Genomic DNA, 25,059 nt, shown 5'->3' with positions numbered 1-25,059 from the left:
GAGGCAATGTGGGGTTCAGTTGCAGCAAGCCAGCTTTGACTCAGTGGCTAACCTATTCTACGACTACGAGTAACTTCTTTGAGGTAAGAAAGCACACACGAGTCCACTAATCACCACCTCAATACACCACTATGGATTCATTCCCGTCTCACTACGAGAAGACATCCATAGCACTCACACTTATCTTGAGCATTTTAGACTATCCACTTCAAGTTGTCTATGTACCACGTAAGCATCCAAGAAGTCCATAACCGAGGACACGGCTATTCGAATAGATCATGATAACCCTGCAGGGGTGTACTTCTTCACACACGCTCTCGCCACTTACCGCCATGTACACGTCATGTATCTCGGCAACCTTCAAGCGGAAGCCTGGCGAGGGTGTCGGCCACGACCTGACTAACCACACAAGACTCTAGTCCAGGTTTATCGCCTATTCGGGTTCCATCCGCAAGGAGATCCGGCCACGGCCCCAAACGATGTGAGAAGGGTTCCCAAGCCCACCATCCGGGTGCCACTTGGTACACCCTGCCACCTGTGCCTAGTCTGTCCCAAGCCCACCCTGCCGGGTGCCACTCGGTAGAAAAATAGCACTACCTATAAACACCAGAAACTAGTTGCGACCCCTGGACAAAGATCAAGATGGTTAATAAGTCGAGAGAGCTTGGAGTGCCCGGAGCCCAATGTGTGGTAGTAGCTAGTCATTGGACAACTTACACAGAACTCGGTTCTTAAGGACGGTCCCAATGAGACAACCCACCATGTACTCCTACATGGCCTCTCACCGCTACCTTTACCAAATCGTGTTCACACGCTTAACTCTCAGCATCAGAACATATCATAACACTCCAATCCATTCCCAATGAATCAGACCTGACACAACTCTAAGCAATAGCAGGCATGGCATGGTAGGAACACAACATGGCTCAATCAACTCCTACACATGCTAGTGGGTTTCGACTATTTACTGTGGCAATGACAGGTCATGCAGAGGAATGGGTTCAACTACCGCAGCATAAAGTAGCAGTTGAATCGTTGTTGTCCTAATGCAATAAAAGAGAGCAGGAGCGAGAGAGTGGGATTGTATCGGAATGAACAAGGGGGTTTGCTTGCTTGGTAGATCAACAAGGGGGCACTGCTCCTCAGACAGGTACTCTGGATCGGTCTCCGGAGCAGGACCTATCGAGAAGGAACGGTGTCGGCAATCAATACACAAGCATATGCAACAATATGATGCATGAACATGGCATGAAGATGTGATGTTGTTTGAGCTAATGCCACTAGCATTCATTTGCATGAAGTCCATTTGAACCAAAGATTCAAATGCAACTCCAAAATAAGCATTTATAAATGCCATTCATGTGTTTTCACATATACAGCAGATATAAGTTGGTTTTTCATGCATGAAACTGGTACAGATGGACAGATTGAATTTTTCTAATAATTTTTCATATATAAATTATTTCAATCTGAGCTACGGTTGAATTTCTATGAATTTTTGAAGTTTTGAACATTTTCTGGAATTTCCTAATTAAATTAAAATCCAGAAAATGATTAATTACGTCAGCACTGCATCATGCCTGCATCAGCAGGTCAACGGCGCTGACCAGGTCAAACCTGACGTGTGGGGTCCACACGTCAGTGTCACAGGTTAAACAGGGGGTTTAACTTAATTACAGGATTAGTGGGCGCTGGGGCCCATCTGTCAGTGTCAGGAGGTGGGGGTTTAGTGCTTAAATAAAATGCCACATCAGCCCACTGGAGTTTTGGCCGGCGGCGACCAAAACCGCGGCGGCAACTCGCCGGACTTGCGCTACGAGCGGCGGCTGGACGCGCGGAGACCACTGGGGCGTAGCCCGTCGTCGTCCGCATCCAGGGAAGCAAGTGGAAAGCTGCGGGGGCGCCGGAGCTCGCCGGAGCGGGGCTCGAGGCAACGGCCGGAGTTCGGCTTCAGTGGAACTATGACTAGGGGGCGTCGGAAGAGCAGGGGAGAGGGGGGTTCGACGGCGGGGCTCACAGCGGATCCGGCGGAGGCGTCAGCGAGCTCGGGGGAGGCCCGGAGCATGCAGGGCGGCGAAGGCGATCTTCGGTGCCCGGAGAAGAAGACGACGGCGACGACGGCTCCACAGGGCGTCCGACGTCTTGTGGCTTGACGGAGAGGACGAGGGAGTCGTGGCGGAGCTCGTGAACTCGACGGAGGGGCGAGGGGGAGGCGGTAGCTACGACGGCGACGAGCTGCGGCGACGGCAGCGCTCGGTCGCGGGGAGAGGGAGAGATCCACGGGAGGAGGGAGAGCGAGAGAGAGAGTGAGAGAGGTCCGGGGCGGCGTGTGGCGTCGTCCAGGGCGTCCAGGGCGACGAGGGCGTGAGGCAGACAGACAGGTGGCGTGGCGCCCATGCGCGCGGGCGGCGAGCGCGTGCCTCTCGTCCTTCTGTCGTCGCCAGAAGGACGACGAGTGGCGGTTGGGCCAGTCGGCTTGCTGGGCCGCCAAGTGAGTGCCAGGTAAGCCTCTCCATTTTGTTTCTTTTCTATTTTTCTGACATTTGTTCTGATTTAGTAAAATACTAAATCAACTTATTTTCTTCTGACAATTTTTGCAGGGACCTAAGGGATTATTCCAAAGCCCCTCACCAAAATTCAGAATTTTTGGACATATATAACATATATATATCCAATGCAAATAATTATTGCATTAATTCCAAATGGCCAAAATAAATATTTATGAGCTCCTAAAAATATTGGTTTGAATTTTACCTCTGACCAATATTTTCAGAGAGCAACATGAACATTTTCTTGGACCTTTTTGGAGCACTTTTTATCTGGGTCATTTCCAGAAATGAATTATGAGGGTTTCACAAATCCCCATTTCAAATTTAAATGAAATTTAAACATGATGCACACATGACTAGCTAGTCTAGGTCATACCAGAACTAGGGATGTGACAACTATCATGAGCTTTATTAATATAGATGGATCATATGATGTTTCTCCCCTCTATACTCTTATCATGATGAACTGAGTCTTTACCCTTTGAAGTTTTGTCTTGTCAGATTGAATATTTAGAGATGAGAACACATAATGTATGTCTTGCGGTATGAATACTTGAGGTGACAATTGAGGTGTCATATTGATTCACTTGATGTATGTTATGGCACTCAACTTGCGGATTCCCGAGGTGACGTTGGGGTAATATATGCATAGGGGTTGATGCATGTTTTTATTATCTTTTCTCCGATAGAAACTCCGGGGTCTCGTTGTAGTTCTTTGTGTGGATTGAGTATTATGAATATGAATTTGCTTTGGTGTTATTTTAGTACGAACTCTTGATTAGATCGATCGGAAAGAATAGCTTGCGTTATTTTAGTACGAACTCTAGGATAGATCGAACGGAAAGAATAGCTTTGAGGTGGTTTCGTACCCTACAAACAATTTATATCTTTTGTTCTCCTCTAATAGGAACTCGAGAGTGATTCTTTATTGTACTTTGAGGAATAATCATATGATCCAACTATGTTAGCATTGTTGAGAGGTTGCACTAGTGAAAGTACGGACCCTAGGCCTTGTTTTCAAACATTGCAATACCGTTTTTGTGCCCGTTTACTAATTGCTACTTTGATGTTTTTATTTATTCAGATTATAAAAATGTATTTCTACCATCCATATTACACTATTATCACCATCTCTTCGCCGAACTAGTGCACCTATACAATTTGCCATTGTATTGGGTGTGTTGGGGACACAAGAGATTTCTTGTATTTGGTTGCAGGGTCATTTGAGAGAGACCATCTTCATCCTACACCTCTCACGGATTGATAAACCTTAGGTCATCCACTTGAGAGAAAATTGCTACTGTCCTACAAAACTCTGCGCTTGGAGGCCCAACACGTGTCTACAAGAATAAAGTTGCGTAGTAGACATCAGTGCTTAGGCGAAGCCCTGCGGAGATCACTTCACCATCACCGTCACCACGCCGTCGTGCTGACGGAACTCATCTACTACCTCAACGTCTTGCTGGATCAAGAAGGCAAGGGACGTCACCGAGCTGAACGTGTGCAGAACATGGAGGTGCCGTGTGTTCGGTACTTGATCGGTTGAAGCATGAAGAAGTTCGACTACATCAACCGCGTTGTGAAACGCTTCCGCTTACGGTCTACGAGGGTACGTAGACACACTCTCCCCCTCGTTGCTATGCATCTCCATGGATAGATCATTGCATGCGCGTAGAACTTTTTTTGTTTTCCATGCAACGATTTCCAACAATTGGGGCGGGTGGGAGCCGTGGGGGTGCGCCTCCGAGCAACCGCGCCTACCGCCTGTCGTCGCCGCAACCTTGCCCACGACATGGAGGCCGGAAGCTCTAGCAACGCAGTGCCATGGAGCGACGAGGATGACGAGCGCGAGGCGATGCGGGACCGTGGTCTCTCCCGAAGCAGTGGCAGGGGCCATGGCGCTACGATGTGCTCAACAAGCACACCATACCACATGTAGTGCGGACCTACGAGACCACGACGACCCTTCTAGAGGCCAAGGAGGTGGCGGTGACCGATGACCCGGATGCTAAGCATCGCTGGGAGGACGCCCGGAAGGAGCACATGCTCGCGTGGGCGCAGTGCACCTCCGTCGTGCAGTTCTACCTCAACATGGAGGACACCTGCATTGCAACAAGCTTGATCCATGAAACCTAGGGTTAGGTATTCGTTTATCTAGGGTTTGGTTTGTAATTTGTATGAACTATGCTTGTTGTTCGTCTTCGTTTGCGAACTGTGTTAACGGACTACCGCGTGATCTCACTAAACAAATTCTCGCCTGAAGTAGGTCTTTGAATTATCCAGTATCATTTTACGTAGGTAAATGTTTGGCAACGGCGCGCCGGCCGAACTTTGGGCCGGTCACGTCCACGTGCGCTCCGCCCCAGCCATCCACCAAGCGACACGTAGGATGCGGGTCATCCAAATCGCTGCTTTTCTTCAATCTCCCGCGGATCCCACCCCATCCCCGTCTCCCAGCTCCACGGATCTCGCCCCATCCTCGTCTCCTGCCTCCGTCGTTGCAGCACGCAATGCCGACGCCCGCATCTCCTGCCTCCATCGCTGCAGTGCGTGAGTAGCTCGCCGTCGACCATGGAAGATCGAATCCCCGCCGGCCATGGATGTAGATCTCACCCCGCCACGCTTGCAGCCCCGCTTGCCATTGGATGCAGCCAGGCCGTTGACCAATCCCATTCCCGTCGGTTGCAACTCCCACGCGCCTCGTGCTTCTGCCTCGCCGCCGACGAGCCGGGCGGCGATGGACGACACCGGAGGCTTCTGCAGAACCGTCGCACCCCTTCATGTTGCAACCGTTAAAAAAAAGCTTCACCCCCTAGATGAAAAGCTTCAACCGGATGTAGAGAAAGCTACAAGCGGTCAGCGCCATCGCCGGAAAGCTACAACCGTTGACATGAAATGCTACAACCTTCAATGAAAAAAGCTTCAACCGAAATGACACAAAAAGCCTTGACCAAGCGCTGCTAAAAAGAAAATAGCTACAACTTTTGGTAGAAAAGCTTCAACGGTTGTTGGAAAAAGCTCAAACCATTGAGAAAGAAAGCTACAACTAGACACTATGAAAATAAGAAAGTTTCAGCCAGCAAAGGCTGGAGGTGGAAGAAGATGATAAAACGCTGCAGTTTTGCTACATGCTTCAACCGGCATAGATTTTGCTACAATCGGCATAGCATTTTGCTACGACCGGCGTCACGTTTTGCTACAACACATAGCTGACATTGCGTAGCGTTTTGCTACAACTAGCATCGATTTTTGCTACAACCGGCATAACGTTTTGCGACATCCATCACGGCTGAGCTGCGAGGCTCGACGGCGACGACGACATTTTTGCTGCAACCGTCGTAGGTTTTTGCTATGTCCGGCAACGGCTTTTGTTACATCCGTTCATTTTTTAGATGCAAATGTTGCTACCCGCAATGGCGAGCTACAACAAGCGACGACGGCGACGTTTCTTTTTTGCTGCAACCGTGTCTCTATTTTGCTACGACCGACAACGAAAAATGCTACAACGGGCAATTCTATTTGCTGGAACCAGTCAATCACCAGCGAGGCGGAGCTGCATCAATGGCGTGCGCGGGCGGCGAGGGCGGGATCCATCCATGGCGAGTGTGGGCGGCGAAGCTGCATCCATGGCAAGCGCGGGTGGCGGAGCTGCATCCATGGTGAGCGCAGATCTCTAACGAGCGTGGGCGGCGAAGCTGCATCCATGGCGAGCGCGGATCTCGGGCAAGCGCGGACGGCCGGCGAGGGCGCCCACCGGCGACGAGGAACGCCGCGGTGGTGCTTCAAACTCAGCCGTTTTCTCGCGGGGATATGGCATGGTGTCGGCGGTGCTCGGGCCGTTGCATTTTTTTTTTTGAAAATGACTCGTGAAGAGGACGAAGCGATGGACAGATCTGACGGCTATTAATCGCTGCATCGGGCGGCCAGGGTTGGACCGGCCCAACTGTTGGTCCGGTGCGCCGGCATCTAGCGTCGCCCTTTTATGTATCTATTCCGCCTGATGGATTTGCAATCTGAAAGTCGATTTACTATTTGGATTTTAGGGAATCTGCTTGGGACTCTAACATATGGCATGGTAGGACGGGTCAACACTCGTCGGACAGCTCAAAATCTTTATCTTTACCTAATAATAAAGCAAATTGGGTTTCTTTCGTCCGTCATGGCATTTTTCAGAAACGTCCCTCTATTTCAGAGAATTCAACCCGCCGTCCGGATTTAAGTCACATCCGAACCGTTATTTTACATTTTTCGAAACCCCCTAATGTTTTAGATAATTCATCCGCGGATCATATTTAAGTCAAACAAATGCTTTTTAAAATCATCCATATCTTTTAAACCGTAACTCCGATTTGAACATGTTATATATTAAATTTGATTAGAAAAATATGTAGAATATGAATATGAGATTATTTTTACCTGTTAAGTATTTTTAAATATTATTTTGGAATATATTTGAGTCAAACCAAATGATTTTCTAAATTATCTGTATCTTTTAAACCGTAACTTCGATTTAACATATTATATATGAAATTTTATTAGAAAAATGTGTGGAATCTAAATATGATGTTAATTTTACTTGTTAAATATTTTTAAAATATTGTTATGGAAGCAAACTTATAATTTATAGCGCAAGATCTTTTTTTCATACCGATGGCGATCCAGATTGCAAATAAACACCACACTATAACCATATAGGGAAAAGAAAACATCGATAACTACACATGCATACCTCTGAAAAATGTCGCAGGGGAAAACAACAGATTTCTCATCGCGAGAGTGAGAGAAAGCGAGAGAGGGAGAGAGAGAGGGAGAGGGAGGAGAGAGTGAGAGAGAGACGCCTTAGGATTAACCATATTCAACACACGTTTTTTATTGTTTTGTATGAACACCGAGGCCATCGCCGGCGAGGGTGAGAAGGAGGATAAGCGGCAACACAAATATGATGCCTCGCAAAAATAAGGGAGATGGACCTATTGTGGTCTTGAGTGATGGTTGTTGAGTTAAGAGCGTGTGTTATGTTTTCTCTTCCGTTGCAACGCACGAGCTCTTTTTCTAGTAATAATAATAAGAAGAAAAAAAGTCCACCCGATGCGCAGAGGATCGTGCTCCGTCCAGAAAAAAAAATTGGGCACGTTAGCCCAGATAACCCTCGCCTTCAATGACAGTGGGCCAACGTGTCACATGGAGCCCGCTTGCATAGAGCAGAAAGCTCCCCGTCATTAGCCGGCAGCGACGGCGACAGGGACCCTCCCCCAAACCCCTCCCCGCTCTCGCACTCGTCGCCATGTCGCCCGCCGCCGCCGCCGCCAGAGCCACATCCTTCGCTGCCAACTTCACCACCTCCACTGCCCCCTCCTCGGGCGGTCGCCTCCTCCGTCCGTTCCGTGGGAATCCGCGCCCCCGCCGCGCCGTCGCCTCGATGGCCGTGTCCGCTCCCAAGTCGCCAGCCGCCGCCTCGTTCCTCGAGCGCCGCGAGTCCGAGCGCGCGCTCCACTTCGTGAAGTACCAGGGCCTCGGCAACGACTTCATAATGGTGATGCTTTTCCCTCTCTCGTTCTTCTTTTCAAGCTACCACACGTTGTGAATACATTTGGGGGTGACATGCCGCTACCAATTCGTGCAATCCTTGCCGTTTTAGATTCTGTGCTGTTGCTAATTTTATTTATGTTATTTTGATGAATTCTGTTTGGGTTGGTAGGTCGACAACAGGGATTCGGCCGTACCGAAGGTGACACCGGAGGAGGCGGCGAAGCTATGCGACCGAAACTTTGGTATTGGTGCTGATGGCGTCATCTTCGTCCTGCCGGGGGTCAACGGCGCGGACTACACTATGAGGATATTCAACTCCGATGGCAGCGAGCCGGAGGTGAGCCGCTGTTTCATTACATCACTGAATAATGTTGGGCCATAGGAAATGAGTTATGGGTTATCCGGCATTATGTTCATATCAGTTATGACCATTCTCTGCTGTGACATCTTTGCCGACATGCATATAGTTTCGTGACATTGTCTGTAGAAGGGAAAATGTATGATGTAGCCGTACAACCTCCTGTGATGCTTGAAGTGTTGTCTGGGGAAAACTATAGCCTGCAAATCCAGTCTCTGTAGCTAGTTTTATAGTTCACATTTTCTGTATACTGATACATGTACTGTCAGTCTACTTACATAATACTCCCTCTGTAACTTAATGCAAGACATTTTTGCAGTTTAATTTAAACTGCAAAAACGTCTTACATTAAGGGTGTGTTTGGTTGAGGAACCAACTGTCATGGAATGGAATGGTTCCATTCCAGAGGAACGGGTCGGTTCCGTTCTTGTGTTTGGTACGAGTAAAAGGTAGAATGGAATGGTTCTGTTCTTGTGTTTGGTTCGGAAGCACGGAATGAAAGATGGAATAACAAAAATTGAAAATTTCGGCAGCATTTCATTTGTATTTTCGAGAAAAACAACATAACAATATATATTCACAAGCATGATATATGTATTACATCACATAGAACACAATTTCATAAGATAGCAAGTTCATTCGCCAAAAAGTAAGGTTACATTCTGAACATTTGGCCCTCCTGAATCGAGGTTAGCACTCTCTTGGTCGAAATCAGGTGCAAATCCAGTTGCTGGGCGATCCTGAAAAGATGTAAAGATGTACAGTTGTTAACAAAAATAGACTCCAGCACGCACATGCTAAGTTTTCTTCTTATTGTTCTTTAACTCCCTCCTTTTGCTTGATTGCTTCCATGTAGCTAGTTTGAACAGAATAGAACACCAAACTTCAATCAGAAAACTAACACAAGCCCCGCTGTAACCCGTTGCATGACTGCAGCTACGCAGCTACTCGCGGGCTGCACGTGCTCCTCTTCTTTCAAGCATCCCATCTTCGTCCCTTTGTGTGTTGCAGATCGACACAGAAATAGATACGTGAGCCGGTGACGACACAGATCCAGTGGCGGCGCATAACGAGACGAGGGGCAGGCGGCGTACCGGAGAGGGAGGGGCCAGACGAGGGGCGGTGGCGCACTAGACGGCGAGACGAGGGGGCGGTGTACCGGAGAGGGAGGGGCGAGACGAGGGGGCGGCGGCGCACCAGACGGCGAGACGAGGGGTCACGGGGGAGGAGAAAGAGAGAACGACCGGTTCCATGTAATTCCTTCGATTTGGAGGTATCACTTGGTTCCGGATCTCAGCTGAATATTCGGTTGGTGGGAATGAGCAGGTTCCATCCCAGCTGCGGACTAAACGCCAGAACGAGGGGTAGGAACGGGTCCAACCCGTTACGTTCCGCTTGGTACCTGGAACTAAACACACGCTAAGTCACAGTGGTTGTAGATCATAGAGTTGGTCGTCTAGAGTATGTTCATAATACTCTATCCAATATATTGAGGATCTATCTAGAATCATCAACAGTATACCATACATGTCCCTGCATAATATGCATGTTTTGCATATTTATCAAATTGTGAGCTTGATGGACTGTAAAGGTTTGGAAGTGCTATTATGTTTCAACCCTACTGTACAAAGCAGCATTTTAGTCATACACTTCACACCATTGTCAATGAGCTGCCTTCCAGAGGGAATTAAAGTTGGCATATGTTTTTTTTCTTCTAGTTGTTCACTTGTTCTGCGCCGTGTTTTTTTTATCTCAATTTTTGCTAAAAAATGTGTTCACCATGGATCTTATTGTTACCATGAATTGTTTCATATGTATTTTTCATCCATAATGTATTTTATGTTTCAGATGTGTGGCAATGGAGTTCGTTGCTTTGCTCGCTTTATAGCGGAGGTTGAAAATCTACAGGGAACACATAGGTGCCAATTCATGCACGAACTTTTCAATATCCTTTGATAATTAAATTGGGAGTGAAATGGTAGGAAAGTTCCACCCGTAGATTTAATCTGTCTACCAGAATCCCAGTTTAATATTCATATAGTTCTAATTGGATGGTATCCTGTTCTTTAAAGTGGGTACTGGTAATTTGGTACTCCTATATAGATGAACCATTATTTTAATTGCCCCCTAAAGTTACATTCTCGTGTTTCAGCTTCAAAATCCATACTGGCGCTGGATTAATTATTCCTGAAATACAAGATGATGGAAAGGTAAATGCCATTTAGTTTGTTTAGTCATTTATTATTGTTGTCGCTAAATTTGGAAGGCATACACCACCATAGTTTTCCATTCATATTATTCAATCATGAGCAAGGTAAACTATTCGTTTTCATCTCCAGCAGCCTGCTATAGTTTGTTCCTGGCTCTGCAGTGGTTCAGGATTGTTTTAAGAGGAAAATATGTTTTTCGTCCCTCAAGTTTACAAAAAGTAGACATTCAGTCCTTCAAGATTTTTTGGGCGACATTTAGTCCCTCGTGTCTCAAAACCTTGCAAATTTCATCCAAAACCAGACACAAAGGGCGCGACTGGGAACTCCTGGACCTTGGAGTGGCGTTGAGTGCGCCGTATAGGTCCTAATTGCGGGTGCAACAGGAGGTCCCTGTCAGCGGGAGTCGCATGGCCAGCAGTGCCCGCCCCACGCGGCCGCTGCTCAGCACTACTCCCCAAGCAGGATCCCTGTGCAGATGGTGAGGAAGGAAGGGTAGGTAGACGACAAAGGATACCGGCTCAGATCCGGCAGCGGTTGGCTGGATCTGGCGGCGCGGGGAGTCATTTGCGGGTGGGGAGCGAGGGCAGCGCGGGGGACTGCGGGTAATAGTGGCGGCGCTGGAAGGTTGTGTCCTCGCTGGCCAGTGGCAGAGGGAGGCGGCGGGGATGGACGGCTGTAGGAAAAAGTTAAGGGGGGAGAGAGAAAAATAATACCCCATCCAACGTGGCAAGTGGGTACAAAAAACCCGCGACATGTCAGCGGTTTTCCCCTCATTTATGGTTTTGGACGATTTGTGTCAGGTTTTGGAATATGAGGGACTAAATATAGCAGGAAAAAAGACAAGGGACCAAATGTCTACCTTTTGTAAACTTGAGGGACGAGAAACATACTTTTCTCTTGTTTTAAACCTGCCTTAGCTTCCATGCCTGTTGCAATTTGCTAATAGGACGAACTTTTATGCTAGCATTGTTGAGTAACTGGCAAAACTTTGCACAATTTTCAGTGTGCTTGCAAGAACAATGTCATGTAGCAAGCATTTCATAATGGTTGCTATAATCTTAATTATTTTCCAAGGTTTTGCAATTTTCTTGGACACTTTAAACTGTTGAATCCCCTGGCGTCTTTTCTTGCCCCCATTAGCCTCGAGAGTGTTCCCTTCCTACCAAATTTCAAAGCACCATCTTGTCTATATGGTTGTCTTCCAACTCTGAACTTATATTGTCGATAATAATCACATATTCCAATATATTTATCTTGTTCCCAGGTTAAGGTTGATATGGGCGAACCCATTCTTTATGGACCAGATGTTCCCACAAAACTGCCATCCACCAAGAATGAAGCTGTTGTAAAAGCGGAATTGGCAATTGACGGGTTAGCATGGCATGTAACCTGTGTTAGTATGGGCAATCCTCATTGCATCACGTTTGGTTCAAAAGAGTTGAAGGTAACGGTTTGCGAATTGCCCGTTTACATGTTTTGAACTTTGCTTTATTCTGTCTATACGGATGAAAAATGCCTGCCTTCCCTCAACAAATAGATTTGCAACTTCATTTCCTTTTCTTTCAAACTGCCTTTTGTCAAAGCTCAGAAATTTCTTTATGCCAACTGAATTTCATCTCTGCGTGTTCTAACTCCAGTTTTCTATGACCAAAAGGTCCTTTTAGCAAAGACATCGCCTAACAATTTATGTGAACTTCTGTTTTGTTTTGCCTCTGCAAGCTTTTCTGCCTTCTCTGTGTGCTTCTTCTGATACAAAATGACGCAATTTTGATGAATGTCTTTTCGAGAAAAAAAAGTGGACCAGTGGGTTTTCTTTATGAAAACAATAGGGAGGGATCGGTTGTCTTTGCATTCCATTTTGTTCATTGCCAATTGTCACCAAGTATTTTTTCTCTTCAATAAATTTGTGACAACACCAATGTTGTATGCCTTTGGACTGCAAGGAAAGTTTCTTTAAGATGCATATTGTTACTGCTCAATTCGAGGTCCATTTTTGCAGATATTGTAATGAATTGCCTCTACCACCTGTCTGTTGTAAATTTTGCTACAAATGAAGTGACTGCTATTTGCTAGCAAATCATATTTAGGTTAGCCTACCTGAGCTGTTCAGATGAGTTTATTATTTTCTTGGCTGGACCACAGGTTCTGCATGTTGATGATTTGAAGCTTAGTGACATTGGGCCCAAATTTGAGCATCATGAAATGTTTCCTGCTCGGACCAACACTGGTAACTTTTTATGCTGCTATATGCTTAATGTAAATGCCCTTGCATTTGTGTTTTATTAAGTTTCTTTCTGCAGAATTTGTGGAGGTCTTGTCTCGCTCACACCTCAAAATGCGAGTTTGGGAGCGGGGTGCTGGTATAACTGATATCCCCTTGATCTTCCTTCAATTTTATAGGACATGATTGTGCTTGAACATGAGAAATCCTTTCCCTCCCTGCATTATCTTTATATGTTATAAAAATGTTACACATCTTTTGGTCCTCCAAAACATTAACCCATAGTGTAAATAACTCCAATATCTGATGATTTTGAGTGAGATATCCTCTTATCTCCAGACATTTCTTTCATGTAGTGGATATTACAAAATAAAATTTATGATCTGGACTGTAGGAGCAACTCTTGCTTGTGGGACTGGTGCTTGTGCCGTTGTTGTTGCAGCTGTTCTTGAGGGCCGAGCTGAACGGGTCTGTACCTTATTATTTTGTCTACACTGTCAATTTTACCTTATTTGTTGATGTATATATTTTTTGTTGTGATACAGAAATGTGTAGTTGATTTGCCTGGTGGGCCATTGGAAATTGAGTGGAGGGAGGATAACAATCATGTTTACATGACTGGTCCTGCTGAGGCTGTCTTCTACGGATCTGTTGTACACTAGGTCAGCTTGCTGGCAGCTGCTCTATGAGGAATTAAGATTTAAGAAAATATTTAGAAGTTTATTATTCAAGTCATTATAATCAGCGTGCACAAAATATATATTTCTTTGTTTTGTTAGGACCTTCTGAATGGCAAGATTAGTTTAGTCTTTGTAGCGAGTCTTACTATTTTGAAGGTCATGCGTGTTGATTTAACCGAACTTAGTATTTCTGTTGTCTATTCTCCATTAATATGTGTTTGTTGAAAATGCATTCCTTGATCCTGACTGGGAAATATTATTAGGGCAACACAAACTGAAAGGGCAAGCCACAGATTTAACAGTTTTACCTGACAATACTAATGGAGTTAGGGATTACAGGAGAATGCCTAATCTGTAGCCTCCTGAAGGAATAAGCAATTACAGTAGCCTACTACTCCCTCACTGTTCTTGTGAAAGAGTAGTAGGCTACTAGGCTGTTGTCATCAATGATTTCTCAATACAGTTGTTTACGGCGTTTTTTTAGAAAAAAAACTTAAATAAAGAAGAGCTAGCCCTGCTGTTAATAATTCTTTGTTTAAGTATATCATCACTTGTTTATGAATATTAATTAAAACCAGGTCAATTTTCCATAGTTATTGTCTCATCGCCCCCTCTCTCCTCAACCTTTTGGTTTAAAGTACAACCTCCAGCTATCAGAGCCACTCAAAAGGTCCCCCTCCCCCCTGCTTGTTTTACTCTGGTTGGCCATGGTTTGTTCCTACGTGGGCACCACCTCAGCTTCTCTCCTCCCTTCATATCAGCATCAGATTTCTGCCCAAACTGATAAACTGTTTAGGAGAACATCAGTTCTGAAGTTTGTTGGTTCAAATTTTAACTAGAATTCAAACTGTCCAGAAAAATCTGAAAAATACAGAAAATGGTCCTCTGCTATGCCGGCACTGATACTGATACATATTTTATTCTCATTTTTAAAGTACAGGAATACGTTTTACTACTTTTAAAAATCACAAATAAATGTGTGTGGTTGCTAGGAACGGCAGATTACCTTGTTGTTCGCTCTTTTCCTCCAAGCCTGAACAATGTAAATATTGTAACTTTGAATAATGAAAATTGAAAGGTTCAGCAGCACATCAGTACACCACTTTTGAGTATTTAAAGCATCGATCTACACTCCAAGTTCCAAATCCATGTTTCCATCTAGCAACAGCTAACAACAAGTGTTAAACGATACCAAGACAGAGAGGAAGCAACAAGCCAACAACCAAACATAAAAATGTCCAATATTACATAACATAGGTGGCAGTTCAGAACTTCAGTTCTGACATAGATATCAAATAGATAAGAACAGTTCAGTACTTCAGTTCTAGACATAGATACATACACCACAGCTCAGTAAACATCCCTGTTTTCGAGGTCCTCTGACAGAACAGTTAAAATCCAGCCGAAACCTAGCAATAGTTTAGGAGAGAATCAGTTCTGAAGTTTTTGGTTCAAAGTTTGGCTCAAAATTCAAACTGTCCTGAAGATATTCAGAAAACGTTGAGAATCAAACATAATCCCCTGACACTACCATTAAAATTTCAGTTAGAACTGACAATAGTTTAAGAGAAAATAAATTCTCAAGTTTGTTGTGAGGTGCTGATGTGAAGATGAGAAAGGAGCTGAGGTGGCGGGCACGTAGGACAAAAACCACGGTTAACCACAGTCAACAGGCAAGGAGGGTCTTCTCCGTGGTTTTGAGAGCTGGGAGTTGTCACTTAAACTTCACTAAGAGTTTGGGGGGTTGGCGTGTGGGGTGGGGGAGGGTAATGTGGATCTATCTCTTGTTGATTTTTTTCCGTCTTTTTATGCAAGTTTTAATTAGAATATCTTACTTGCCAACTGATTGATAGTTCTAATGCCATGCACAAGTTAGTACTTATTTAAGTGAGATGAAGATCTTTCTCTGACCCAATATTTAACTAGTGTACGAATTTCATTATGTTACAAGTTAGTTATAATGCATGAACTGATTGATAGTTCTAATGCCATGCGCAAGTTAGTAAGTGAAATGAAGATCTTTCTCTAAGCCATGATGCTATTGCACTATTTTGCCATAATTCATGAGTTCACATTACGCATGCAAAGTCTTACCAGACTTTTTTTATTGTACTTGCCAAACTTTTTAGGTGCTGGGGACGAAGATGGAAGGGTTACATAACTCAGAGCCTGAAAAAATGATTACAAGGTCTCTCAAAACACTTTCCTGGTACCAGTGTCCCTCCCTTCTTGATAATGACTGCTCACTGTGGGCAAAAACGAGGGAATGCTATGGGCAGAATTAGAGGCTTTCTTTTGAACCAATTTAGGTGTATTTTACATTTTAACCTTTTGTACTCCTTCAGTATCATGTTAGAACCCTGTGTTGGGTTATGGATCTGTCCTGTCTTCTTTCTTTGCTAATAAGCTTGGGCTGCCTATGCATAGCTTGAATATTGTTGTCTACAAATTTACCTTGATTTACTGCATAATGATTGGGCTTATCTGTTAATTGGTGAGATTTGGTATTATCAGGAAGTTTTTGTATATGATTGGGCTTCTGATTGCTGACATCATGGGCTATTAGTCATTGTTAATTCACAACTAGAATTGTATTTATATGAAAGAATAAGTGTTACTTATCTTCAAGACATGTTGGATAGTAATCCATGTTTGCTAGTTAACATTTCTGGTATCCTGGAGCTATCATCTGATCAACTGTTTTGAACTTCACTGGTTAAATGCAGTGTCATGTACCTGGTTCCTGCATATATATGTAAAATGTGTGAAAATAATTTCATCCAAACCAACTGATGCGACTATGTCCAGAAAGAAAGAAGAAATAACATCATACAAGTTGGTGAATTTGTTATTCTTGTTTGCATTTGATGTATTTTCACTTGAAGACAAGTGTGGGACTTTGGAGGTTTGGACCCGTTTGCTCCTCCCTGCTCGGAAAGCCTTTCCATGTATATGAATTTGCTTGAAGTGCCAGCCATGTGTTTTCTCATTTCTGTCTCAAGCACTATTATACTTCAGATCACTCATGCATCATATCCTTGCACTCGTGTGCTCCTATTTTATTAGCCATGTGATCTTTCAGATTTAGCCCCTCGACATAAAATTTTGACATGTGATGGCCTTGGATTATCTGTTTTGAACTTTTAATTGCTAGATTTACTAAACATTTACGTTTAGATTCGTCAGAGAACAATTGAGCAAAACTGCAGAACACTTTGTTCAGGATTCATCCTGCCAAGGCTCTCTCCATTTTATGGCATTGGTGTTCTGTCTTCTTTCTTGTCCAAAGCACTTTTGTCTGCCTTATTTTGATCTTTATCATATTTTTAATTCACCCTGCTAAGTTACAACTATAAGTTTTTTAAGTTGCTGGGGGTCCACAGTCATCCTATCGCTATCAGCGCTACCCTCTTTTTGGTTTTTCTGGAGGCACCATACGACAATATTGGTTGGGTCCAGGTGGTTAAGCACTAGGGATTTTGTTCAATCAAAAGATAAATGAAGGGTCTGTTTCACTAAAGTAGATGATACAAAGTTCTCTATACAGGCCACTTATAACCACCTTCTAATTCCCCCATCACCGTGTAATTTCTGCTTTCCTGCACGCATAACCTGCAAGATTGCTAGAAAATCAGTGCAAACCCAACTTTAATGAACTAGAATTCTAATGCTAATCGATCAATTCTTTTTTCTAAAGAAACCAAAGAAGAAAAGATAGTCCACTTGTTTTTTTTTTAACTTTTCATCTTTTTGCAGGCTAGGCTATAGACATTGATAATTCTGTAGCCACGAGATGATGAGCCCATTGTAGAGCATTCTGTAAAAGAACTAGACAGCTTTTGCTTGCTTGCTGCTGTTTATGACGTGTATCAGAAGTTTCCTATTTGTCTTGCTTAGATCAAAGATTTTCCCTCCATTTCAATCTTTTAAGGCCAATGCACACTTTTATTAGGGTCAAATTTTATAAGCTTTAGCCAACAGTTGGTCCATCAATCTGTATGTTTGGTCATGTAAAAACTAAGACAATGTAGTTACAAAATTAAAATAAAACTAAGACCATGTATACTTCTATGTTTGAAAATAGTTGTAAAGTACTCCTATGCTGCGATGTAGATATATTGTCGAAATGCATCTTGAAAAACATTATAATTTGTGGGTCTTTTACTTGTAAAGTACTATCTCCCAGCACAACATTCATGAACTTTGCCTGTAATTTTCATATAGTAGCATATATGGTTACGCATTTATTTCCCGAACCACTGTTTCTAGGTAGTAGGTAGCCATCAGGGCCATCAATCTGCCAATCATCTGCTTTGCGTGCTTGTGTTGCATTGTATGTCAGAGTTCACTATTTTGTCTTTCTTTTGTAACCATGATTCTGAAATCTTGTCCTCCAACTGTATGACTTGTTCATATGCATGAAGGGTTAGGGGATAAAATTTTATACTTGAAGAAACGCTTTCTCAATCTAGAGCCAGGTTTAAGAAATAATTCTAAACATAGACTTGGGAGTTTCTGTAAATTGAAAGCTCATTTTTAGTGGAATTATTTTGTGTTTCGTTTGCTCTTCCAGATATTTGTTCTGTAATGTTTTGCCAATAGTCTTTTGGCTGTTCGACCTCGCATTTTATCTTCAAGACGTCGTGGACATGTGGCTCCTGACTCCTGATAGCTATGCCTTTTTTTTCCTATCCCGTAACTTGCAAGTTGCCACTATGGAATAGTATCACAGCTAGATGGGGACACTAGTTCCAGTTGACTTCTCCCTGGTTAATGCAAAGCAATCTTCAGCGGTTTTACCATTGTTTGTACTATATTTTTTTTTTGAGAAAACGCAGAAGATTTGCGTTTCATTGCATTGAAAAGGAAGGGGTTTCAGTTACATCCTCCTAGGAGGCAATTATACAGAGTGAGGGTGCTGCAATTAATCTGCAATTGTGAATACATTTCTATATTTTCAATTGAATCAGCATGATCTTCTCAGTTATAACATTTCTAGACCCAATCTGCAAGCATTTAAGTTGATATAACACCTGCTAATCATGTTTGCATTGGAAAAGTCTTACAGGAGATAGCTGATTATTGTGAATACAAAGTGGAAGTGTCCTTGCATTACATGTCTTGCACACTAGATGCTACATAGTAGATACATAAAACATGAGCACACTTGGAATGCTAGATAGATATAAATATTTTTTAGATCCATGCTAATGGTTCTTTCAACAAAAGCATTTCACTTCTGCTAGGTTGCAAGTAACTTAGTAATCTGATACAATATATATGGCTTCAATAACTGGGGCCAATTCCTTTACTGTAGCTAACTTGTGGGGCCATCTTTATCTCATCCATCTTCCAGCCTGCCTCAGGGCTGTAGTAATCCCACATCGGTGATGGCAGCAGAGGGCCAGAGGGGCTGCTGTATGAATTATCCTTCCCGTCATGAAAGTTGACCCCAGAGGGTGCCTCAATCTCCATCCATATCTGATCCATGAGGTATCCATCCATGTCAGCAGGCGTGCCCTTCAATATGCTTGTGATGCAGCTACTGCCACCATGAAGCTCCTGCTCGCCAATTCCCATGATCGATGGCGTCTGTGGCTGAATGGATTGGTATGTCACTGAGGATGAAGATGATGAGGGTGACACGCTCCTCTTCCTCTCCTGTGCTTTCTTCCTCATATGTGTTCTCCAGTAGTTCTTGATCTCATTGTCGGTACGCCCTGGCAGCTTCCGTGCTATCCTGGACCACCTATTGAAGAGCCTCCAGATATATCATTCATACATCATAATAGCAGAGGAAAGCTATCACCCAATTACTTAGGTTGTTCTTTGAATCAAACCTGTTTCCCCACCGAGCATGGAGCTCGAGGATGAGGCGTTCTTCATGGGGAGTCATGCGCCCACGCTTTAGGCCAGGGTGGAGGTAGTTAACCCACCGGAGGCGACAGCTCTTTCCTGTGCGGTTGAGGCCTGCATGGAGATTACAGAGGTTGAAGCAAGAAGAAAGTTATTAGCAAAGGTGACATTTGTTGTTGCGACTTTGCGCAAAATACTTCAATATAGCTACCTAATTTTTGGATCCCCCACCCCTCAAACCTGATACTTTGGCAATGAAATCCCAACGGCGTTCACCGAACAAACGGACAGTGCATACCAGTTGCATGTCCTCCTGCTCTGTCCATGGCCCTTTGCGTGTCTCTTCTCTCACTGTCACCATATCAACTCAGGATATAACGACAGTACCCTAACGTTGTTCGCTCCTACCTTGTATCGGCTGGGAGCCCGTCTTCTTGCTCTTCTTCCTTTGAGTGCTTGTGGGCTCCAGTTTCAGGACGAGATCCTTAATGAACTCCAGTCTGTTTGGGAGAAGAAGAATGAAGCTAGTAGGGAGAGAAGGAAGCTGACCTTTGTTGCCTAAGGGTCTGATGACTTTTGCCTCTCATTTATAGGCGAGGGAGGGAGCTCTTGGCCTCTTGGGGGTCATGTGATCTGGTGGGTGTGATTTGGAGCTCCCATAAAGACCCTATGTTCCATCATTTGGGCTGTCCTCAGATTCTAACTTATAAAGGTAGCTTTTCAATTGGCTCATGCTGCATAAGCTATATTGCAACTTCATAGTGTGTATATTATGAGGTCAGTTTATTTGGTTAGTGTGCGGATTTCATTGGTGCTAGCAGTATATGCCTTTTGGGGCTTACAAGGTACACACGAGTGCTGATGCATTATACTAGTAAATTGGTTGTTAATAGTGGGTGTCGTTTCAAATTCATGAGCTTCATATTTCTTGTTTGCAACTATACCTGAAAGGCTGAAACCTTTAGCTTTGGTCAAGCTGTCCAGAAAAATAACTTATAAATTTAGTTGAATATCATATGCCCACCATTATTCATTCTAGCCTACCCCAACTTGTTTGAGACTAAAGGTTTTGTTGTTGTTGTTGTTGTTGTTGTTGTTGTTATTGTATCGTATATGCCCACCATTATTCATTATTGTGAGTGTTGATAACAAAATTCCTGTCACCACCAATTAGGCAGTTACTTCCTCCGTCTGGGTTTATTGCCTCTCCGTTTAACTACATCCGTTTAACAAATTTTGACCATAAGAATTATACTGTGGGAAACCTCATTCAAGTACAAATCTAATAGTATACCTTTTGTATCATACATCTCATATTATTTTAGTCAAATAGATGGTCAAAGTTTGAGCCAAAATACGAGGGGGCCCAATAAACCCGAACGGAGGAAGTGCTATTGGATTGTACTCAGTACTGGCTAGTTAAAATTAAAACATTTGACTCTTGCTGGTGATAGCCATCTGGTATGCTTTTAAATTTCAAATAGAAACCCCCTAAAAAAAAACTTCAAATAGAAACACTGTTTCCCACATAAATAAGTCAGCAAGTATTTAGTGTTCATGCCACTACTGACTTGAAACCTCCACCAGGCTGCTAGCCAGAACTTCCTATTTCTAACTAATGTTAGACCTCTAACTTTGTACAAAACATGGTGATTCTGAAGGCGTAGCTGCTGCTTTCTTGATTCCTTTTCTTCTTTGATAGGAATATGGGATGTGATTCTTTTGTGTTTTCACGAGAAAGAAAAGCTGTTGTGCTTATCAACCTTTTGGTGCTTTGATAGACCACCATGCATAGAACTATAAGCAGTATTTTCTTTTTGTTGATTGATGTGAGAATTCTAGACCTATAATTACAATCAAACTGGATGGATATCCTATGCTCTTGAATCTTGACATACTAATTTTTTTTCAACAAAGGGTTTGCAGATTCACCCGTGTTTGGCGGTGTGCATGTGTGAAAGTTCAGGAAACATGCTTTGGTTTTAAATGAATCACTTGTGTTATGTGTTTGCTGAGGCACACATGCACACTACATTTTCCTACATAGAGTTGAATCCTGGAAAGTACTAATGCATAATGGTCTGTGCTAAACAGGAAACTGTTGACTGCTGGGAGAAATAAACAGTAATCAGCATTCAACTGTAAACCGGCTGTTTTTCCCTTTTATCTGGCTGAAATGAATTACTTTGAATTGACTGGTGAGTATTAATTCTCCTCCCTTTTGATTGGCGGTAGTAATTTAGAATGGAAATTACTACTTTGTGGTACATGAAACAGGTAATGTATTCTAGAATTTTACCTCTTGCTTGCGAATGGAAATGGGAATCTTGGTGAAGTCTCTATCTGGTTTCCTTGGTTTTCTTTTTCTGTCCTCTTGATATGAAAAGCAGTATTGGCCTTTTTGTCAGCCATTATCATTGGCACGGAGGACACCATCCCACCTTTTTTGTCAGCCATTATCGAGGCTCAGAAAAAGATCTTACAAGTTGATATCATAGGCACAGCCCAGCACACCTACTACTGCTGAGTGCCTGCACAAACCTGTCCTTGCAAGAAGTGTCCTTCTAGAGCTGTTTGGGCCAAAGCTGAGATCAAGCTTTTTGTGAATATGTGGTCACAAGCTGACCGTAGCCTTGGACGGATGTTCTTCATCGTTGTGCAGCCGAAACGATGCACGATGTGTCTTGGAAGTTTTGAGCATCCTTTTTTGAATGTCTGGGTGCCGTCAGGTCAACTTATGCTCCATTAGCGATCCCCAAGTTACTCCCAAATTATGTTTGCTTTGCTTTATTAAGAAATATTTTGGCCCCGACGACACGTGTTATACGATAACACGTGACATGATTGATTATTGACCGGGGTGTTAGGACATGCTGCTCCATTTTAGTTATATGCTTAATGATCCTGCATCATCTATCTCTCGCCTTTTTTCCCCTTGCTGCCATCATCCATGCTGAAGCCTAGTTTTTTTGCCTGCATCATGCGCAAAGATTGTTGTGGAGCGTGGCGACCACTTGAGCAGAGGGGTAGGGCCGTGAGAAATAATTTGATCTATGGGACCTAACTCCTCCATTACTGTACCACCATTTGTTTGTTTCTCTCTGAAAAGTCTGGTTAACAGAAGGGAAATGATTTCCTGGCGTGTGCCTCGGCTGTGACAGCCAAAAAGTCACGGAAGAAGCTAGCTCTGGTCCGATGTGGAGGCCACTCACCCACACCCCGCTCCGATCTGTGCTGCAGTCCACTTTGGGCTGCTGCTGCGGGGTGGCCTCCTCTCCTCTCAGCAGCCACCACCTTTTTATCTTGGCATCTTGCTTTTGGGAGCCTCCTCCCAACACCGCTGCAGCGCGGCACGCTACTGTTCCACCCCACTAGTACAAAGGAGCCCCATTCTTTGCTCTATTTTCCTCTCCTTTCTTTCTCCATTTCTTGTGCCTTGTTGTTTTGCTGTGTTGGACCTCTCTTGTGTCCCTATCACCTGCCGTGTAGGTGACCGCCGCAGCCCGCTTCTTCTTCTGGCAGTGGCAGAATGCACTATCTTCATTTCAGGAGCGGTCGGTCATCATCGTCGGTGCGAATTTCAATTTCAGTGCCAATCGAGTGCTCCGTGGAAACCTCCACACGTACAACTGCAATCCTTCTTCTTGACGCCTTCACTATGCCTGTTCCAGAAATTTCTGGTTTGCGTGTGCAACTGCGCTGAATTAGTTAGTGGCGAGAACAGTAGTGCGGTGCCTGGAACAGCCTGGTAAGAAGGGTTCAGTAATCTGTTCCTGGCTATATAGCAGTTGAGTTAAATTTCGACAATTCTTAGTGTGTGTCATGTTCCCTTCATGCCACTGTGGCTGGCTGGGCAATGACAAGTTTGTCCATTCTTCATCAATTCACCTCTCTTTATCTCTGAGCCTGCCTGGCTGTTTTTGCTTTACTGAGACGTTGGTCGACTGTTCAAGGCCCCAAGAGTCAGTCGGGGTCTCAGTGGTCACCATGTCCCCTAAATTTTCTTCTCATACCTTTGTCCTCCATTTCTGCATGTGTGCCATGCCATCTTCGATCGATTACATAACATATCTGTTTCTTTTGGATTACTAGTACAAAGGAAACAAATACAAAGTTTCTCATCTCGCACCGTTTATCATGTGGCTACACAATATTTCTTTGATGTATCCGAGAGTAGTCGTTGTACCACTATTTGCAGCTATTCCCTTTTGACAAAACTGCGTCTTGCCAGTTTTCTTCTTTTTTTAATCGTGCAAAAGTGACCCTATGTGCTCCCATGAAAGGCCACTTCACATATTCTCATGACAATGAGGTTTTGGACGTATTATTCCCCCCTTTTCTTCCTCTTTCCTTTTTCCTTACTTATTCCTTCCGTAAGCGGCGGAGCCACCTGGTAAAAACAAATGGCACAGTTACGCCACAAACATAGATATATTCGTTTCTTAACCTTGCTGCAATTGGTTGCCGTCATCAGCCATGATGTTTCGGTTGGATTCCCATGGTTTATAAGGAAAACCAACGGCACCCACGTTTCGAACGTCGATTCGCTGCATCTAGATTCGTTGCAACGATGGCGAAACTAGGGCAGCTCCAACGTCAACCTGTAAATTTATTCCGGCATCCGTCCGTGGATAGGGACCAGTCCGTGGACACGGATACAGGAGGCCATGATCCAACCGTATTATGTATATGTCCGCTATTAAATTCAAATTCAAATATACTCTGATATCAGACAAGCACTGGATCGCATGTCTGATCACAATAAAAAAGAGGCAAATATGCTTAGTTTTTACATGTCCGAATCCAAAAGAACATCAGTCCGACAGTCCGTGCATTTTTGCCCTGCCGGACCGGCAATCCCAACAGTTGCTCCCCGATCAAGAAGTTGCTGCCGCCGTCGCATAGGCAGCCTCCGCGTCCGCGTCCGCCTCCGCCTCCGCCTCCACAGTGTCCTTATAGTCCGTTGCCGCCAACTCATCTTTTTGTCGCTGCAACATTTGGTAGCGGACGGATTGCACGATCATTCTTGCGTCGGCATCCAAAGAGTTGACATTCAAGGTCAACATTTTGGCATCCTCCGTATTGGCGGTGATCTTCACCCTCTTTTCCTCGAGCGCGTCCTTCCTCTCTTCGAGCTTGAGCTTCTTGTCCGCCGCCTCCATCAACAGTTTGAACCTCTCTGCCTTCTTCTCCTGCTTGATGTCCGAGCGCCTCACGCGTGCCTGCTCCTTCTTCGCCAGGATGTACTCGAACCTCTCCGTCAGTTTGGCCGCCGCACCTTCTCGCTTCGCCCTTTCCTCCTTCCACTTCTTCTCCCGTAAATTTTTTCTAACCTTTTTCGGCGGTTCATGGGTTGGATCGGTAGGGTTACCGGTTTCTTCCTCGTTGGCTTGGGCGGCGGTCTTGGCAATGAAAAGGTTGCACTTCGGTTGCCCATTCAACTTCCACCAACAATGCATGACGGTGAAGGACTTCTTCTCCAACTTCTTGTACACCACACAAGCACGAGTAGGCTACAAAGTGAAACAATGTCGACAATGCATATCCGTCTAGTGAGCAACAAAACAATACATGTCCAGCTAGTGATCAACCAAACCAAAGCATATCCGGCTAGTGATGAACTTACTTGCTTGGTGATTTGTGCACCGCTAGGCCA

General features: G+C 44.2%; 2 protein-coding genes across 5 annotated transcripts; one reads left to right on the top strand and one right to left on the bottom strand.

Annotated features, from left to right (window-relative positions):
* The first annotated feature begins 7,739 nt into the window (after nt 1-7,739).
* Nucleotides 7,740-16,038, top strand: LOC123119712 (diaminopimelate epimerase, chloroplastic). The gene is made up of 10 exons (XM_044539610.1): nt 7,740-8,082; nt 8,248-8,415; nt 10,285-10,355; nt 10,589-10,646; nt 11,911-12,090; nt 12,789-12,873; nt 12,947-13,006; nt 13,262-13,335; nt 13,413-13,529; nt 15,677-16,038. The coding sequence occupies exons 1-9, from the start codon at nt 7,834-7,836 to the stop codon at nt 13,527-13,529; spliced, it is 1,062 nt and encodes a 353-aa protein (XP_044395545.1). The 5' UTR covers nt 7,740-7,833; the 3' UTR covers nt 15,677-16,038.
* A 2,598-nt stretch (nt 16,039-18,636) lies between these two features.
* On the bottom strand, nt 18,637-20,011 carry LOC123119713 (myb-related protein MYBAS2). 4 transcript variants are annotated; one of them, XM_044539611.1, is made up of 3 exons: nt 19,644-20,011; nt 19,388-19,517; nt 18,637-19,296 (listed from the first exon to the last, which is right to left on the bottom strand). In XM_044539611.1, exons 1-3 carry the CDS (start codon nt 19,762-19,764, stop codon nt 18,834-18,836), a joined length of 714 nt encoding a protein of 237 aa, XP_044395546.1. In that variant the 5' UTR covers nt 19,765-20,011; the 3' UTR covers nt 18,637-18,833. The 4 variants fall into 4 exon arrangements, with proteins under 4 accessions (XP_044395546.1, XP_044395547.1, XP_044395548.1 ...); XM_044539612.1 differs by having other exon boundaries at nt 19,702-20,002; XM_044539613.1 differs by having other exon boundaries at nt 19,615-19,996.
* Between the last annotated feature and the right edge of the window lie 5,048 nt (nt 20,012-25,059).

This window comes from Triticum aestivum, chromosome 5D (genome assembly GCF_018294505.1).
Source record: "Triticum aestivum cultivar Chinese Spring chromosome 5D, IWGSC CS RefSeq v2.1, whole genome shotgun sequence".
Taxonomy (NCBI): domain Eukaryota; kingdom Viridiplantae; phylum Streptophyta; class Magnoliopsida; order Poales; family Poaceae; genus Triticum; species Triticum aestivum.
Note: the sequence above shows the minus strand (reverse complement) of the source record. Positions and strands in the feature narration are given on the sequence as shown.